This window comes from Uloborus diversus, chromosome 2 (genome assembly GCF_026930045.1).
Source record: "Uloborus diversus isolate 005 chromosome 2, Udiv.v.3.1, whole genome shotgun sequence".
Lineage (NCBI taxonomy): Eukaryota > Metazoa > Arthropoda > Arachnida > Araneae > Uloboridae > Uloborus > Uloborus diversus.
In genome coordinates this window covers 90,966,122-90,986,946 of record NC_072732.1, presented here as the reverse complement: position 1 = coordinate 90,986,946, position 20,825 = coordinate 90,966,122, and the positions used below count along the sequence as shown (strand labels likewise).

Here is a 20,825-nt window from a genome sequence, read left to right as displayed (position 1 = left end):
CTTCCTCGCAAACGTTACTTTCAACTATCAAGATAATAACGGGAGAAACTGTTCGTCTCACTTACTGACAAAATAATGCATAAATAATCACGAAAAAATATTCTGTTATGTATTCACATCTATCACCATCTCTGAGCAAGAAAAAAAGCCTGTCATTTTACTGGAGCGGTTACGTAAAGAGCTCAAGTAAGATTTTATATCCTGTACCAAAGGCACTTTCTACGGAAGCAAGGGAACCAGCAGCAAATTAATGCCAAAAAAATTGGGTTCTGAACTTTAACATAACTGCAACATGTGATTTTTTATACTTCTGAAGCATATAATTTTCATACTTCTGCAGCATGTGATTTCGATACTTCGTTTTGTTGAATGTGTTCTTTTGTATGAAAACAAGACTAACAGTTTTGGAGATAAAAAGGTTTCTCTTGGAAGATGGAAAGAAGTTCTTTTTTTTAAACATAGAGTTTTCAACCCATAGCAAAGTCGTTTTCAGGAAACTTGACAATCTTGTGGAAAAAAAAATCCTTTTATCTAAATGTAGAATATTTTAAATATTCGATTAAGTATGAGCCTTCTTACTATATATTAATATGTTTAGTTTACGCGAATTCAAAATTCTAACAGTGTAGAGAAAATTACCCATTATGTTGCAACAATGATCAAAAGAAAGCAACTGAAATTCCACTCATTATGTAGACGATATTTTTCTATGTGATTTTTTTTCATGTGTATTTTCACGTTTATTTTAAAATAGAAGCTTCGTGCATCTACTAAATTTCGCTGTTAAATTTTTCAAGCGAAATTAACGAACATTGTTCAAGGCAACAAAAAACTTGCATTTAGGCTACATAGATTCAACAAGCTTACATTTTTACGCGGAGTTAAATATATAATCATATTGCTCGAAACAAATTATCAAGAGTAGTCTTCATCAGTATGAATACTTGATTTGAAAAGTTGGTTTGAAAAGCGGAGAGATAAAATGCATGCTTTTTAGATGTAGTGGGAACTTGCTTCTTTTTTTTCTTTCATTTATTTTACTTCACTAGAAAATATGAAAAGTTCGTTCTTTGAAATCTTAGGAAAAGAAGTTGCCTTATGAGTAACTTACGTACGGAATATACAAGGAGAGTAAAATTAATTGATATGATGAATATTTTCGTAGTCTTCATCACTCAGATATAAGAATTTTGAATTTATTTTTTAGAACCTTTTATTAAAATGAAACTTTCAGGTACGTAGTATTAGATTAAGGCACATAACATATTTTACTTCTCATCTGTACAGTAGTAAAAATAAATAAAACCAAGATTGTTTTATGTTTCTCGAAACATCACTACTTTTTATCACATCAAAATGCATAGCTACCTTCTTAAAATGAATATTTCACATCAATTAGCACTCAATTAGAAATTCCTTTACGTATTATTATTTTTTATTTCGATGTTGTATTTTTTTTTTTTTTTTTTTTTTGGCATATGCTCTAGTTTAATCGTACTGTATCGTCGGTCATCATTATAATAAATTTTATTTAATTTCTGGAAAGCATAAAGCTTGAAACGAAAAATTCAAGCAAAGTAATAAATTTTCAATTTAATTAAACTCTGAGACTCCAAAATTTTGAAAGCTGTGAACGTAAAAAATTAACTTTGGGTAATTTTGTTTTTATTTTCCCCACAGCACCCGTCAGACTGTGCGAATTTCACAAAGTAGGTGGGAAAATACTGAAAACCGTTGACGCCGTGTTTCGAGACGTGAAGACTTTGGAAGGATGCCGCAAAAAGTGTCTGAGTGTCAATTACCGCTGCCATTCTTTCGACTTGGGTGATCCCAATAACAGCGTCTGCCGTCTCAGTCACTTAGCAAGCCCAACTCTGGCAAACATCGAGGATCCTTACCTGGAGATACATGGGGCTTCGACATATGAGATAGCAGCCTGTTACAATGGTGAGTTCTTATTTTTATGTATGAAAATTATGTACCACAAAGCCAAACTAAAGTCAGTCACATTATCACTACTCTGCAGGAGAGCGTAAAAACTTTGTCTAGTTCAGTGGTGCCAAGTCTTTTCTAACCTGAGGGCCGCATCTCATACTAAAATGATTCTCGTGGGCCAGAACACATGAAAATTTCAAGCAATTTAACCTAAAGAAGAAGAAAAATATATTAACAAAGGATTAGTTATTACTACTTGATGATTGTTTTAATACTTACATCTGTTTTCCAGATATTAGTTTCTGAATATTAGGATCCATCTTGATCGAACATGAACAAAAAAAAAAGGCCGAGATTAAAAAAGTTCTTAAAAAGATTGAACAAAATATGATTTTTTAATGCCTCTTACATTTTTCAGTCTTTCAAATAAAAAGAAATTAGATCGTGATTTGGTATAGACTTTCCATTTTCCAGTTTGCCTTTTTCCAACTCTTCTGAGGACTGCTTTAATTCAGGATTAGAAGTTAATTTATATGGTATAGTTTGTTTAATCTGATATACACCTGAAAACTAGCAATGATTTAAGAAATATACTTATTAATTTCCACGCTAAAAGAATCATCTCTTTCGCATAAATTATGTGCAAAAAAAAGTTTGGCGTGGGGCCTAAATGAACAAAAATCCATGCAACGAAATACTTTGAAATACAATATAATATCGAAATAAATTACATTCATTAACTCGGTCTACCTTACAGATATAAACAATAAGATTCCAAAGAGGATAAAGCACTTGATACGAATGCTCTCAGAGACAAAGCTTACCTCCATTGTGGGCATTCAAAAAAGAAATCATTTATTTCACGACGCATTCCGAAATACTTAGCCTTTTAATCGAAAAATCCAAAAGCATTCATACTCGTTTCTGTCTGTGAGAGATATTTGCTGCCTTTATTGTTTAATGAAACTCATTTAGTATGCAATAAGCTTATTTTATTTTATTGTTATTATTATTATTATTATTATTTATTATTATTATTTATTATTATTATTATTTATTATTATTATTATTTATTATTATTATTATTTATTATTATTATTATTTATTATTATTATTTATTATTATTGTTATTATTTTTATTATTATTATTTATTATTGAGCAATCACGATTGCTTATTGTTCTCATTTGACAGTCCTTGACGTTGTGGTTCCTTTTTCAGCTTGGACCAGCAGCACCACCGCCCACCGGCGGTGGCACGGCTGCTCTGGTCCTGAGCACTGTTCCCCGGAATTCACTTCAGCTGGGTGGTGGCGTCCATGTCCTACACACGCATGCTCATACACCCTCGCCTACATGCGCGCGCCTTTACACACATACACAGGCCTACGTGCACACACTTAAAACTGAACACACACAACTATACACACATAACCACCCAGGAGGAGGAACATGCTTGGGGGGGGAGCCATTTCTAGAAACAATAACTCTAATGAGTAGGGTCTTGTCGCAACTCGTGATTGCGAAAAACATAATTTGAATTCAAAGTTTCAGAATTCAAATTTTTTTATTATTGCAATGGAGTCTTGTTCAAATTTTGTCTTTCGGTTCGAATCTAGAATTCTTACGGTAAAGGAACGTGGGGCAAAGTGAAATAGTTAAGATAACTTCAACCAATCAAACCGGAAATTAGTTTTGAAAATTACGGTTTATAACAATGGGGTTTTTAGTCAAACATTGAAACACTACTTTTTATTCTTGGCAGTAAACTTATACCTTCAAAAGTGGAAAATTTTAAATTTTTTTCCACAAGGCAAAGCGAAAAATAAAATATTTTTCAAATGAAATTATTTTTTCTTTGATGGTTAAAAATAATTCTTTATCAAATCAATGACTAAATAAAAGAATGAATGAATAAAAAATGAAAGATAATGAAACAATAGACGAATAATAAATAAATTAATTAATTAATTAGAGAAAATGAATGTGAATAAAATAACAAATGAATAAGAAAGCAAACGAATAAATTAACATGTAAATTGCTAAATAAATCAATGAATAAATAAATACGTTAGTAATTTAATAAATGATTAAGTACACGAAATGAACTATTTCACATTGTTTCATTCACTTAAGACAGCGTGCACCTGACCAATTGAACAAAAAAATTAAATTAAAAAAGCGTAATATTAAACAACTAAACATTGCACCGAATGTTTCTCGGTCTCAATTAATAGTTAAAATGTTAATAACAATGTAAACTTACAACAGACTACAACAACATGAGTGTCAATTTTTGAAAACTGCTTGTATTATCACATTTTTTGACCTTCAGACGTAACTTCTTTTGAACAGGAATAGCCAACATGTGTTTCTTCATCGGTAAAATATTACAAGATAAGTGGCGCTAGAAACAGAGTAAATATTCCATTATTTTTATTTGCCCTGATATTTCACTTTGCCTCACATTCCTATACTTTAATTGTTACTAATTTCATTTAAAATGTATTGTGTTCACTAGTTCATTATTTTCATCAATTTTAAATTCCTTTTTTCGTATTTTCTCAACATTTTTCACTTGCAGAATATTATTTAACTGCCATACAGTTCAACCACAGATTGCATTTAATTGGCAAACGTCCAGTTAAGACAAGTCTATCTAAATGAGGGGGAAAAGTAAAAATTTGATGCGGTTGTTCCGCTCATTTGAATGAGACTCTGCTTAATTTAGATCCCCCCCCCCCTAATATACATTTACAAACTCTGACATCCCTAAAAACTAATAGTAGACGCGTCCTGTAAACCGGATATTTGCCTTTCCATACAATCCATGGTCTGACTACCTGCACAAATGTTTTGTCGCTGGACACTAGCTTTTAGTTACTGCATTAGATGTTATATGAATGCAATAACTAATTACTGTCTTCAGCAATTTTTTAAAAGCCTGAGGCTGGAAATCTTACATTAAATTTAAAAAAACCCCCAAGATTTAGTATTCCTTTCACTTACTAAGCTTAAAAAATTCATTTCCTAAGTCCAATTAACGTTCATCAGCTAATCTAAACCCCTTAATTAGTTTGAAACATAAAATTCCTCTTTGCAGATCAATAACAGCATCTCTTAATTGTGGAAATTTTAAAATAAAAGATAAGTAAAAATTCAACCTATAAGATATGTCTTTAAAAATAGGAAACCTTCATTACATAATGCGGACATCTGGTTTTACTGAAGCGGAAATAAAAATGAGCTTAATTAATTGACGCATCGATTTAAAGCTTAATTTTGCCATTTACGCTAAGCTTTAAGCTTTTCAGACTTTTAAAGCAAATTAAAGAACTGCCGAGGCTTAATTGTAAACAATTACATTACTGTTTTTTTCCAAAATTCTTCAATAATTAATTTGTTTTTCTCTTTATTGGAGCCGTTTAGAAAAAGAAAGAAATGGGCTCTAACACGCTAATTTAATTCCACTTCCAAACCAGACGAATGATTTTTTTAATGGCGTAATTTTGTTTTTAAATATGTCCATTATATATTCCTATTCAATTAAATATTTTTAAAAACAACGGTCTGAGAATAAGTCTGTAAAGCTATACATAAAAAATGTTGAAATAAATATAGTTCTAAGTATAATATTATAAACGAATCATAATGCAATTTAATTTTTTTTCTTGAAATTACGTGATTAGATTTATCGTTTTCAGCAAAATTATAACATACATTATAAGCTAAATGAAGCTTTTTAAAGAATGCTGTTGTTTTGTTATTTTATTCCATCTTATATATGTATTTTCTTTTCTACAATACGCAAAAATATAACATTTTTTAAAGTGGTTGGACATTGTTTTTGCTTTTATCATGCATAATTTCTATTAAAGTGCGATCGGCTGTATTATCTTTTTTTTTTTTTCTTTTTGTCTGATTATGTCTATTTCCTCGAATTATCCAACTTCATATCAGCTTCAAAATGTAAAAACAGCAACATTTAGTTTCTAAATGAACGGATTCTTTCATGTCCGTAATAGTTTTTTAACATAACTTTCTCGGCTAAAAGAATTAATTATGCATAATTTTACTTTTATTCTGTACACACTAAAAAAAACTACAGTACTTATTAAAAATCTCTTGGAAACTGTATTTCCATAAAATTTTCTTGTGACGGTACAACTTCTTCTTAAGTAACCTGTAAATGTTACTTACAATGTTAAATACAGCAGAAAAAAAAACTAACCATTCAATTAATAAAAAAGACAGATTCTCAACGAACAAAAATAAAACAGAGTAGGAAAACGAAAAAGGAAGGACATAAATGCATGAAGCTCTTAATAATAATATTATTGCTATTTCCCTCAATTTACGTTAACATGCATTACATTGAAGAGCCGAAAAGGGGATCCTTTTCAATACTGCCATGGTCTATCTTTGAAGCAATAAGCATTTTTCTCCTACTTTAATATCGATAGAAGATTTTAGGAGAAATATTTCGCTCAGAAATACATGCATCGTTTAAGCAGTTGACAAATATTCTGATACAATGTTTTTTGAACTCTAGTCCACAATATTTTCAATGCAGAATGAAAAGCTGAAAAGTGAAGCTGCCGGAGAATGAACTGGAGTTCATTCGCACCCTACTCTAACCATTGCAAAGCAATTTCAGACTTTGATACGGAAGACCGCTTTGCCCTGATACAAGTGTTCCTTCCAAGTGAGGAACACAAGATCTATATGAGAACGTAACTGGTCTGTCGTGATGTTAAAATAGTGCACAACTTTGATGATGGGATCTGCCGCAATCAACGATTTCGCAGATGTTCGTGATAACAGCACCCTCAATTCACTATACTGCCACCACCGACTTGTTGGAGCGTGTGTTGAACAACTGTTTACCTTTAATATTGGGTATCTATAAATTTCCAACCACTGTTAAGTCGAGAACCGTGACTAATTGGCAAGAAACTTTGTTCTATTGTACCATGAGTCAGTCACGATATTCTGGAGCCCACTACATGCGTACATGACAATTATACTTGGTTATCAGGGGCCTATGAGATAGCTGTTATAATGCGTTATTAACGAAGTCCGCTCTGGATTGCTAATTCAGAAACTTCTGGTCTGAAATGAATTCGGATGTGGGTTATTCAGTGAGTTGTTAGTTACAATATGTTCTGATATAATTCTTTTGCAAGTGAGCATAGCTTGTGACGTCCTTTGTATTTGACGATGTATGGTTATTTCACGCCATGGAGTCTACCACTATCATCATTATTAGTTACCCCCTTTTCATAGGTATTTTAAAAGAGTTCCCGAACGGACTATGATGGATATGTTCCTATCAAGTCGTCAAGCCACCACGTCGTTCTTTTGATTCAAGTCAATTAGATGAATGTACGTTCCCATAAAAGTCATTCATAGAATTATGCCTCAGTAATAGTAGTGTAAACTGACTATTGATCTTAATCATAAATGATCTAAAATCTTAATTCTTAAATGATCATGTATCTTTCAAAATTATTAAGCGTGTTTAGTGAAAAAGAAGGTGGATGGTTTGACGATTCGGCTTTTAGGTTTGCACTGCTAAACTGAACGAGCAGGAAATGTTTCTGCATGATATTTTTTCCAAAAACTAATTTAATGGATCCTAATTGTAACGACTCCTGTAGCAAATCATTAAATTAGTCACAAGGCGAAATTTGGTCCGAAATGCCCAACGCATGAATTTAAAACAACTCACTGAATCATGTTGGCTTCATGAATTTTTGTGTGCGTGTGCTGAAATCTTTGTTTTCTTAGTTTCTTCGTATCTTCGTTTTGCTGAAAATTAGTTTAATTGATCCATTTTATGTTTTAAAACTCTTTGAGAATTTATTCTTCCAAAAAAGCGTGTAGTTTGAAATTTGAAGTTTATTTTATGTTATTAATGCTTTTATAAATGATTTCATGTAATGGGAGAAAATGTTCTTTATGCTCTATAAATATGCTTAGTATATCTAAAAACCAACTTCTTACAAATGTGAAATATCTTCTTAAAAACGCTGATAAAAAAAGTGTATTTCTTTGCCGCAATTATGCTTTATAAATAAATCTTTTGTTTCAATTTCAGTGACCATCCAGTGTAGATCGCGGGAAATGGTGGCATTCGTTCGGACAGGTAAAGTCTTCAACGGCAAAGTCTATGTGAAGTCCCGCCCCAACTCCTGTGTTACGGACGTCATCAATAGCATGGAGTTCGAGATCAGGATGGCCTACCACGACCTAAATTGCGACGTAAAACAAGAGGTAGGTATCCACCACAGAAAAAAGAAAATAAAAAAGTTTATTAATTTAGTTTTTCCAATTACTACCGACTATTTAAAGTTTCATTGCGTATGCTGCAAAATCGTTACTAAAAAGAGGCAAAACTCATTACAAAATGAGTTTAAACTAATTTTATTAATTATGATACTGACACATTACGGTACAACTTTTTTTTATTTTGAAAAATACATTGAATCACATTAAAATTGCCTATAATGGGGGAATGACATAAAATTGGAGTAAAAGGAAGTCATGTGGTGCACACATCAGCTCTTTCATTATTAGTTTATAGTGACACTTCCTTAGTTACATATTTGTTTTGTTTCACATTTGGACAAGCTTCATAGTCCCTTTTCTATTGTTAATTTCCTCTGTGAGTTTTAAGTGGTTTGATAACTATTAAACTTTAGACAAGTACTTCGTTCACAGCGAAGTTGTGGTGCATATGATTGCTTTCAAAACCACTACTGCATTTATCAGGAATTTTCTAACAATAGCTCTGTGATCTTAAGAACAAAGATGTAACCAGAAATTGATTGTTTATTTTTTAATATTAATGTTTTAGAATTACAATTTGTAAAGATAATTCATTCAGTTATTTCCTTTATTTTTTATACCTCAACTCAAAATTATTAGCAATTTTTTTTAAAGCCTACGCAAAACATTGAATAAGATTTTTTTTCTTTGTCTCTCTTAAGAAAAGCGCATTATTATTTTTCTTTATTTCTAGTAATAAATTTATGCATGTACTAATAAAATTGAGACATCTTGCGGTTCATAAATTTCAGCGCTTTCATCATTATCTAAAAGTATTCCTTGCTCCTTTTAGAGATAATTTCTCAATAAATATTTACAAGCTGTAAGATACTCCACAAACTCATTCCCGGCGCAAATCCAAAATGTTTATTTCTAAAATTACGCGCATGCTTAAGACATTGATATTCCTTGTGATATCCTTTTACGATCATTTTCGTTAAATAAATTTGCCGTAACACCCTAGCATCATTCTTAAAGATTGCTGGGTAATTGCTACCAATCCCATCTTGCAAAAGGCAGGGTTTCAAGTCCGATCAATATCTTTGGGCGATCATGATAGTGATAACGAGGCTGGGGATTATTCCGCTACGAGACGAAAACCACATGTTCTTCCAGACGGTTCTTCTTACCGGTCTTCCATTTATACAGTTATGGATATAGTCATTGATTGAGGCTAACAGTTATGGGTGCAGTCAGTGATCGTCTTTAACATGAGCGGTTTCAAAATTGGGACCGAAATTACGTGGTAATTTATGGAAGTATTTTTTTTCCTCCGTGTGAAAATAGTTAACGAAAATAAATCAAAGTTGTTTAATGTATCTCAAAATTGATTGCACGTAAAGTTATGAAATGAAATAATTCACTTTTTTCCGTTGAAAATTGATATAAATATGAAAAATCACTTTTTTGAAATTAAAAGATCTAATGCAAGATTGTGAGCATAGAATTTTGTTTCTTTTCGCAAGCAAAAATGTTCGATAGTTTTATTTTTGTGAGAGTTGTACAGACCCTCACTTGAGCGATAACGTCAATGAGTTACCTTCTCTCACCCCCCCCCCCCCTCGCTTCTCTCCCCTGCCTTTTAAAAATTAAACACATTTATGCAAGCGGTCATTTGTTTTGTAAAGTTTATAAAAAAAATTATGCCCTTTTGGAAAACTTTGAAATGAGAGGGGGGAGGGTGAGAGTTTCATGGTGGGACACCTGTAATTTTTAATTCTATTTCGTCCGGTAGCAAGTTTATTTTATCTATCTATTTATTTATTTATTTTTTTTATTTATTTTTTTTTTGTGTGAATGCGTTCAGTTGAATTAATGGCCCGTTTCGAGTCATTAAATTTAATATCGATTTTTGTTGATTTAAAATCTTTTGTTGATTTAAAATTATACAAGACTTTTCATTATTGACTATAGATATTGTTCGTCCTGATCAGGAAAAAACGCCCATAGGATAAGGGAAATAATTTTACTCCAAAATTTAATGCAACATAATTCGATCCTTACATTTTCATTTTCATTTCCAAAAAATGAGGAGATTTAAATACAAAAGTTATTTTAGCTGATTACGACAGCTGAAATTTCATACCTACTAGAACATAATTTATTTATATTTTCTCTTCGTTTGCAATTAATTAGAATATGTTTACTACTTACTTTATTTTCTTTTTATAAATGAGAAGAATTCAAACAAAAAAATTATTTTAGAAGGTTACGATAGCTGAAATTTCTTATGTGATAGAATATAATTTATTTATATTTCTTCTCGTTTTAATTTACTTAGAAAATGTTTAAGCAAGTTTGTCTTAGCCATTCTATTATTAGTTTTAAATTTATTTAGTTCAACTTCAAACGTCTTTCAAAATTGTCTTCTAAAGCTATTTTGAAATAATTTATGCTTACATATTCATTCATAACTAAAACTTCTCTTGAACTGTTCTACATTTTTAGCAAAATGAATATAAGTAAATTAATCGTCAAATAAAAAATATGGATTGATCTGATATCCTACTATTTAAATTCTACGTCCTCGAGTAAATCAAAATAACTTTTTAAAGGACAGAAACACGTGAGTTAAGCATCGTAAAGAGTGGTTATTATTTTTATTATTTAACGCGTCAGGTGGAAGTAATAAGAATAAAGAACTATTTTGACTAAAGCTCAGCGCAAAAACAATGCAGCAGCATGGTTTTCGAAATTTTCTTTTTAAATGTAAAGTACCTTTTTTTTTTTAAATATACAAATGCGTAAGTTAAGTATTGCAAAGATTGGTTTTTGTCTTTACAATTTTACGCGTCAGATGGGAGTAATAAGAAATAAGAGCTATATTGACGAAAGTTCAGCGCAAAAACAACGTAACAGCATGGTTTTCAAAAGTATAATAATTTTTAAGGATAGAAACGTGTGAGTAAAGCATCATACAAAGTACTTCTTATTTTTTGTAATTTTATTCGTCAGGTGGAAGTAAAAAGGATTGATAGCTATTTTGGCGTGAGTTCTTCACCCAAAAACAACATAGCAGTGTGGTTTTCGAAGTTTTGTTTTTAAATGTTTCACTATTAAACTTTCTTAAGTGTCTGCATCATTGAAGACTCAGAAACAACAAACTGAAAGTCACTGCTCTCACGACTTGAATGATCACGTAAAGTAAGAGAGCGAGAGACGTTTATGCATATGAGCTAAGCCATCCCAAAATGCTCACGCATTCTCACCATGTCAAATTCCATTCATAAAATTTTCTTTCTTACAACAATGGGTGCGATTTCTAAATAGCTTTTTCCGTTTCTGTTGTAGGGCAACAGCGAATTCTCTAACGACATTGTGATCCAACACCACGACATGATCGTCACGAATCAGGATCTAGGAGTGACCGTGCACTGCCAGTATGACCTTTCTAATAAGAGTGTCGCTCACGGCGTACGACTCGAGGTCAGCAAGTAAGTAGTCGAATCTTTTCAGCTCTATTTGTATCTCAATTAGCAGTTGTGCTGGAGCTTCATTTGTGGGCTGCTTTTTAAATGTGAACTGCTGCAAACAAGTTCATTGACACATTCGAAGCTGTGGCATGATACTTTCATTTAAATGGTTTCTGCTTTCTTGGAGAGGTCATTTTTGGTCCCGAAGTTTGGTCAAAAGTTTTCTTTTCTTCTGGGGCGCAAGCAGGTGGTGCAAATGGGCAGGGGTGCCCGGATGGGACGTCACAGGAGGTCACTTTGACCTTCCAAAAATGTCCTTCATCGACAAGTTTTGCCTAATGACTCGGCGGAATTCTCATAATTCGGGGAATTTTATCCGACAACTCAACAAAACTATCATTATTCGACAAATTGTGTCTAACGATTCGGCAAAGTTATCATCATTCGGCAAAATTTGTTGTTCCATTCGGCAAATAGAGAATTTTCGCCCTCCAAAAAATTTAAGCGCCTCTGCCTATGGGTCGTTTTGGAGGTCAAGGGCCATTCCACGCGAAAACGGACATTTTGTCCCGCACCTGACTAACTCATATACTTCTTTAAAAATAATAATTTAAAAGGGCGATGAACATTTTTTCAATGTGAAGTCACAAACTAATGTGTAATTCTAAGCAATTTTAGTCTTAAAGTCCTTTTAAAATGATTACTTTTTAATGAATTAAGAACTATCGTGTGCGGGGGAAAATTACGGCTTTTTTGTCGAATGGCCATCAAGCACCTCTGAGAAGTCTTTTGCCGCGAACTGTGAAGCCAAGTTAATGCGTGTAGGTTAGTCTGACGGGTGAGTTAAGACCTAAGCACATTTTAATTTTCAGAAATTCATAAAAACATTAAAAACATGGCAGAACTCTGCTTCAGATTCTTATGACTTTACTAAGAAAGTTGCACAAAAACCCGGTAAATGAACCTGTCTAACATGTGAACAAACAGAATTTTCTAGTCAAAACAAATGCTGGATTTTGCTTTGCACTAAACTTTTATTGGGGCTTCTTCTTATCCTGTATTTACTTTGCTCCCATCATTTGTTTTTATTTATCTGTTGTTTCTCTTTTTTCCCCTTGTTTTCTGGCTCTCTTTTTATCTTTCTTCTTTTCTTTCACTGTTTTTCTTTGTTGATTTTGTGGCTTTACTTTTCTCTCTTATTTCCTCTTCAGAATTATATAATATAGTCCGTCATATTAGGAGTTTCACCTCGGAATGCGAGATAAGAAGCTGTAAATTCGTATATATCTTTATTTTGCCATTCTACATGCTGTCTCCAAAGTCTCATGTCCGCGTCTTAAGATATTCTAGGTCAAAGTTCACAAAAATTAGTTTTTTGCAAATATCTCGCTTCCTATGGTTTTAATGTTATAAACTTATATTTCAGGTATTGTAGAGCATAAAATTCTCCACAATTTTTGTACTAAACATTTTTTTGTACCATTAACCGATTTTGAGACAAAGGTCGAAGAGCGTGCAGCGCTTACGCATTTTCAGCATAATTCAAGGTCAACCGTTAGTCCCCATAAACAATGCGCCGTTTAAAGTCTGTATATCTTCTAAATTTTTATAATTACGAATGATTTACATTTTTTATTAGTGCATCATATTTATTATTTTTCATTAATCAAATATATATTTGTTCAATAACACTTACCTATTCTGTAATTTAAAAAAATGTTTATTCATTTTGTTTGCAATACAATTGTTTTATACATTTAACCGTTTTTGAGATGGAGGGCAGAGAGCTCGCAGCCCTTACGGTGATGATGACCGGTTTAATACTATGATAACTGGTTTAAAATTTAATGAAATAAAGTTAAAACGCTCTGATAAAGTTTTACCGGTTTCAACTGTCAACAAATCGGAAGATGAACGACTGCAGAGTATCTATAGATCCATTGCTACTGTTTCAAAGAATAACTGGTTAGCAAACAATTTGAAAGAAACGAGGAATATCTTCAGGGCCTGATTACCGCACAGGACAACTAGGCCCGGGCCTGGGACCCCATCTTTCCAAAGGGCCCCAAATTACTTGAGGAATTATGCATACCATTACAACTATACAAATAATACACCATATTTTAAAAATAATAGTAGAAAAGTAATGGCTTGTCAATAGGGAAAAAAAACTTCTTTAGAGGAGAATTTTTATTCATTCTGCCAGCATTGAATTTACCCTGACAAAATTATGAAGGGCCCCGAAGGAGATTCATAAATGCACACGATAAATGATTTACTTAGTTCTGTCATAGACAAAGATGAGCCAAAAATGCATTCCGCTGAGCCTCAAACTTATAAATTAGCAACTGTATTTCGCTATAGAATCTTCAGAGGGCCTCCAAATTATTGTGGGCCTATGGCCTCAATTTTAGTTAGTCGGGCCCTGAATATCTTTATTAGTCCGTATCCAACACCTTTATTTGACGATGTTCGAAAAAGAAAAACCACGAAATCGACGTTATATGATAGTACGACAACTGTCATCGCGTCGTATGGAAAAAGGATTATTCTTTGCAAACATATTGCAGTTCAAGAATTGTTGTTGTATTTGACGGTTACTCGGACTATAGTGAAAACATAAAAGCAATGGAACAGTTAAGAAGGTTTGTTGCTCTTTCAAAATCATATGAAGTTTGTTTCGACGAAACAATGATTGTACCAACTAGCCAAGAGAATTTATCAAATCGATGTAATAAGACAAAAATTATTAATATGCTTATTGAAAAATTAAAAGCTTCGACACAACAGCTATATCACAACAGGCCAGAGATGATGTAGATGTGTTTAGCTTTGAAACAGCTTTTGAAGAATCAAAACGTTAAAAGACCGCCGTCATAATAGGGGAGGATATAGATTTTCTCGTCATTTTGTTTGGGCGTACTCAGTCTCACCAACAAGAAGTTTTCTTGAAACAAACTGGCAAAGGAAATGTTAAAACTCAAATATGCTCCTCCGAAAGTTTCGATTAATATTCTAGTTTAAAAAAAACATATTTTATTCAGTGGATCTGACACAACTTCTGCGCTGTTTGAAAAAGGGAAAAAAAATACTTTCACTAGAATACAAGAGAAACTTCAACAAGAAAAATGCCCTGTACAATCATTAAATGAAAATTTAGTATGCATCTTGTTGACAGTATATAATGCGCCAAAATCAGAGGATAATATCGATCGCTTACGTTACACACAATTTGTCAAGTCAACAAAGCTCAATAAACCTGTGCAGTTACCTAGCCTTCCACCAACAAGTGCAGCGGCACATCAACATATCAATCGTGTATATTATCAAATTCAAACTTGGTTAGGGGACGATTTAGTACCAAAAATGGGGCTGGATACTGTGGAATAAATTCCTGAAATCGATTACGACAATATTACCACCAGCTTCAGATGAAATACTCAAAAAAATATTTTGCAACTGCAAGAATAAGAATGGTTCTGATTCACGCTGTGGATGCAGGAAATCAGGACTGCAGTATTCTTCAGCTTGTAGTCAGTGTAATGGACAAGCATTTTTCAATGCTTCACCGAATCAGAGTGATCTCGATGAAGATAGTAAAGCTTTACCGTGGATATATGTCGGATGACCTTGACATCTGTATCATTCGTAATAGGTCGAATCTGCCAGAAAGTATAGAATAGTAAGAGGCACGGTCTCGCAAATCCTATCTATTTCAAAATAATACCAAAAAACCTATTACAAATGATACAAATGAGGTTTTTGCTTCAAAGTCATCCGCCTTCTTTTCGCGGTCAAGTTATAATACCTTTGACCCCGTAGTTCTTGAAGATCCGAAGACAAATTTCGTTGACGACGAAACTAATGATAATGAATCAGAAATTTTTCAGCCACCAGAAGACGTCGATGAAGAAGAAGAAAATTAAGATTCATATTCGTCTTAAATTTCAGTTTTTGTAAACTCTCCCCCTATTTGTTATTTCATTTGCAATGAATTTTTAAAACAGTATTTCTAAATGTGTATATATATATATATATATATATATATATAGACATAATAAAAAATTAGTTCCTTAAATTTTTTCCCAACTTGAAATGGAATTAGTATATGTTAGAATATTATTAAAATGTAATGAAAATATTTCACTCAACAATTTTTAATTACACGAATTGGTGAGTGTTACTAAACAAATATATATTTAATTGATGAAAAATAATAAATATGATGTAATAAGGAATAAAAAATGTAAATCATTCATAATTATAAAAAATTTAAAGATATACCGACTTTAAACGGCGTATTGTTTATATGGACTAACGGTTGACCTTGAATTATGCTGAAAATGTGTAAGCGCTGCGCGCTCTTCGAACTCTATCTCAAAATCGGTTAATGGTACAAAAAAAAAGTTTAATACGCAAATTTCAGAGAATTTTATGCTCTACAATATATAAGTTTATATCATTAAAACCATAGGAAGCGAGATATTTGCAACACAAAAAATGATTTTTGTGACCTTGTATATCTTAAGACGCGCACACGAGATTTTAGGAGACTTTTGAGACAGCATGTAGAATAGCAAAATAAAGGTAGATACGAATTTTCAGCTTTTTATCTCGCATTCCGAGGTTGATCCCTTTTTTTTGGCTAAAATGACTGGACTAATAGAAAGTTGCTGTTTTTAACTTACCTAAGAAAAATTTTGAAACCTTGCTTAAAAAGAAAAATTACGAGGAGGTGTGTTTTTTCGCTGGTCTGCCGATCATACCTATAAGGAATGATATCAAGACTCCCTTCTGCTCCCGCCCCCCCCCCCCCTTTTTGTGCTACTCTGTGATGTCACCACGTTTAAGTGTACTATCAACAATTTAAACTATCTTAATCAATATGAGCAGTACAAATTTCCTTCGGAAGGCTCCTAGGTTTTTCTTTTTACTGCTACGAATCGGAAAAGTGGCGCTACATTCCCATTTAGTTCAATTTCTCTGTTTAGTTTCAGTGGAGCAATTTTAAGTGTAATAATTCACAAAGTCAAGTTAGCATTTATAGTTTTCAAGCATCTTTAATGCACAATTTTTTTTTCTCTTTTTTCAGTGATTTTACTTATTAGTTTCCTTTATGAGTACATGAAAATAGTGCGTAATTCAAAAATTTACACAATTGTTTTAGTGACCTCAGCGCTTTTGAAAACGACATGTACACATCTTGTAGGGGTGCCTTTGAGGCGGGTGGGAAGGGGGGGGGGATCCATGACGCAAACTACGCTAGTGAAATTTTTAAAGGGGGTTAATTTGAGGGTTTTGACCTGATTTGGCGGAGGGCTCTCCGTAGCATTTGAAAAAGACGCGCCATCGAACTTGGAGGGGCTTTGTGCCCCAGCTTCTTGAACTGTGCGGTTTAACCTAATGTGCGGTAGAAAAAATGCTTTTCACTTGCCGATTCCTTGTAAATGAAAACGCTATAATTTGGAATAAGTGGCCTCATGGTTCCACTTTATTTATTTATTTATTTTCAAAGCTGAAAGTGCAACCATTTAAAGTGAAACAATCCGCAAAGACAATACACCATTACTATATTTTAAAGTAGTATCATTCTACACCAAAAATTACTGCTATGACCTTTTCTTTTTCTTCTTCTTTTTGAAAATCAATGCAAGGAAATATATAGCCATTATTTCTTTCCATAAGGCTCATTTCTTAAAAAGTAAGTCATTTAACTTTAATTATTCGATTTTGACGTTTGAAAATATTAGCGAATTTCATACTTACATTGTTAAATTAATTCCTGCAATTAAATTTATTCTTACATTTAAAATAATTTTATTTTCATATCTAGCGAAGAATCATTTTCAACTGCAATGAATTCAGTCATAGTTCATACATCTTAAAAGTAAACATCGCCTTTGAAAGAAGCTATAGAAAAAAGCTAATTTTTCGTCACTGAAGCATACAAATGGCAATGAGAATTAAAAGAAAATTCAAAATTGATGTTTAAAAATGCCTCAACTTAGATGAACATCTTTTAATGCTAATTAAACATGAAAGCATGTAAAGGACTTTTCAGCTGACGTGGTTCAAGAGAAATATTTCATTGTTAAGGAATGTGAAATTTTTTGAGAGGAATTACGTTAGTGATTATGCTTTTCATTTAAAAAAAAAAGGTTTGAAACTGCTAAAAAAAAGTTAATTAATGCAATTTCTGCTCGTCGCGTTTGAAGTTTCTACTAGAAATAACAACATTTTACATAATGAAATAAAATCTATTAGTTTCTTTAAAACAGTTTAAACGTGAAGCTGACCGTTTATGGAAATTGCTGTAAGCATTGGAAGAAAAATTTAAATGGTGCTTTAAAATACTCAATAGTGGCAGTTTCTGAGACTAATTAAACAAACTCCCATTTGTTTAACGTTTTCCATTTGACATGTTTTAAAGGAAATTTTTCATTGCTATATGTATTCTTCCTTCCTGTCTGCTCAACGCCAGCAAAATTGGTAACTTCTGGTGGGAGTAACCCTGGCTGTCTGAGATAAGCAGCTGCGTGATTGATGATGTTTCAGCAAATTAGTAGGTTGTAGTTTGCGTGCCATTAGTAATCAATGATGGTACATGCATTATGTTATTTACTACTTCAATCCTAGTGAGCGGTGACGGTTGCTGACGTTTGTCTAAGAAGAAATCGGGTATTTTCTTTACAATTGTTACAAGAAGATACTTTTAAAATTCTTTTGTACTCAACTTTTTTTTATTTTTCACAATGAAATGCTGAAAACAGCATTTTATTGTAAAAAAAAATCAGGCAAGAAAAAAACAAAGTAGTAAGGTGTCAAATTTTAAAATTTGGAGATTACTAATAAAAATAATAGGGGGACATCTAATCTGTTTTGGGGAAAGAGATACTTCTGGAAGCTCTGGTAGGTGTTGCTCTACAGCATGATTTAAACACAAAAGCCGTAGCCTTTGTGTTTAAATCGTGTTTTAAATTGTGTTTAATTTGTAAGTTTGACAAAGTTTTAAAGGGAATTTTTCGTTATTGTATGTATTTTCCCTTCCTGTCTGCTCAACGCCAGCAAAATTGGTATCTTCTGATGGGAGTAACCCTGGCTGTCTAAGATAAGCAGCTGCATGATTGATGATGTTTCAGAAAATTAGTAGGTTGTAGTTTGCGTGCCATTAGTAATCAATGATGGTACACGCATTATGTTATTTATTACTTCAATCCTAGTGAGCGATGACGGTCGCTGACGTTTGTTTAAGGCGAAATCTGGTAATTTCTTCACAATCGCTACAAGAAGATACTTTTGAAGTTCTTTACTATACTATATTTTATTTTTCCCAATAAAATGCTGAAAACAATATTTAATTGGTAATATAAATCGGGGAGGGGCAAACAAAGGGATTTGGTGCCAAAATTTAAAATTTAGAGACAAACTTAAAAAGCAAAAGATAGGGGAACCCTCATCGGTTTTGGGGCAAGAGATGGTTTTAGTATCCCTGGTAGCTGCTACTATACAGTATGATTTAGACAAAATTTTCAGTGAAAATCTACCTGGGATTTGAGCTTTACTTTTAGCTACGCGTTTTGCTAAAAGCTTTAAAACGTACACGCACATCCCTTTGCTTCTCACTGTAATATCATCTCGCTGTAATAACAGTGAACCTAGTGAACCTCCAAATTTGTGCTTTCGGAATATTTGACGCCCTCTACTTTTTGCCAACACGAACCCTCCCCCTTTTTTTTTTTAGTTTCAACCTTTCCTTTTTGATATATTTAGGGGGGGCGGGGGAATTTTTAAATGGGGGTCGGCGAAAAGTAGGGTAAGCCGAATATTTTCTAGTACAAATCTCCTTCGATTACTTCGTTTTTGAGGATATCCTTATTTAGTTATCATATGCCAGCCTGGTGATCCCGGAGCGGTGGTCCCCCCCCCCCCAGGGGTCCAGCGCAGTCTGTAGGACGTCTGTGTAAACGAAAGAAAAAAATGGGGATCTTTGCGTGTCAAATAATTGTCCACGAGCCCTGGATCCTATTTAATCCGGTTAGCGCTAAACCTTAGGCATTTTATAAATAGCTGAAAGATGTAGGAATTTCTTCTTCGGGATGTATCGACAACCTTACATCGCGATGTTTTGATGCTTCACTATGTTTTTAAGTAGTATTTTAATAGTATTACAGCGCAATCACCCATTAATATAAAACGATGAAGATAAAATTTCAAATTTAGCTCTTATGAATAATTTACAGCAGCAAAGATTCTGACTGGTTTTTCTAAATTTTAGCTGTTGTTAACAAAATTTAAATAGTTTACAAAATATAATTATGATACATAAAAATACTTACCAAGACTTACAAGATTGTTCATTCAGCATTTTGCTGATAATTTTTTTTTCCGAAGTTATTTTTCCAAAAACAAAAAACAAAAAAACAAAAATGCTTCATTGCAAAAGATTTTTACAGAGTGATTTGTCGTCAACTTTATAATATAATGAAAATAAAGCATTTCAACGCGTTTTGAGGAAAATGTAGATATTTGTTTGCTGATTAGACTTTCATCTGAATTATAAACACTCTTTTAAGATACACTTCGGTCTTGCGAACAAAGATATTTTTTGGTTAAAACTTACAGAGTTGTTAAAATGATCATTGATGAATTTTCAACCTCTCAAATGGATTATATTCTTACAAAATTTGAGGTTTTAGCAAATAATCACGTAACAGCAGCTTTTCTGATAGAGGTTAGGTTCGCTGCCAATTCAATACCAATGTATATTCAAAGGAACTGTAGACCGGTGTCCGATGATACATCGGTGCTTGGGTTTTTAGTCGGTGCAATATCGTTTCATCGGTTTGGAAAATAATTCTAAACCGGTTTAATGTTGTGATATGTACACCGTTGTATCACGATGCATAGCTCAGTCCTAATAGGTGGCTCTGCAAACTGAAAATATTTTACCATTTCACTTTTTCCTGCTTTTTCACTTATCCCAAAATTCCCTTAGAACTGCTTAGCTCAAAATGTGACTGTATTGTGTATAAAAGTCATGAAGTTCTAGCAATAATTTCATTGATTTTGTGCAGTAATAAATTTCTACTTAACATACCTTTTTATGCTCTATGCTGCAGTACACGTGAAGGTAGGATGGAATCTCTAAG

General features: G+C 32.8%; 1 protein-coding gene across 2 annotated transcripts in view; it reads left to right on the top strand.

Moving 5' to 3' along the window:
* LOC129217167 (uncharacterized) overlaps positions 1–20,825 on the top strand; it is a 269,302-nt gene that overhangs the window by 180,273 nt on the left and 68,204 nt on the right. The window contains exons 4-7 of one of the 2 annotated variants that reach the window (XM_054851429.1): positions 1,681–1,947; positions 8,034–8,209; positions 11,555–11,697; positions 20,796–20,825. In XM_054851429.1, coding sequence (XP_054707404.1) covers positions 1,681–1,947; positions 8,034–8,209; positions 11,555–11,697; positions 20,796–20,825 — 616 coding nt within the window. The remainder of the gene's footprint in view (positions 1–1,680; positions 1,948–8,033; positions 8,210–11,554; positions 11,698–20,795) is intronic. The other variant, XM_054851430.1, reaches the window with a different exon arrangement.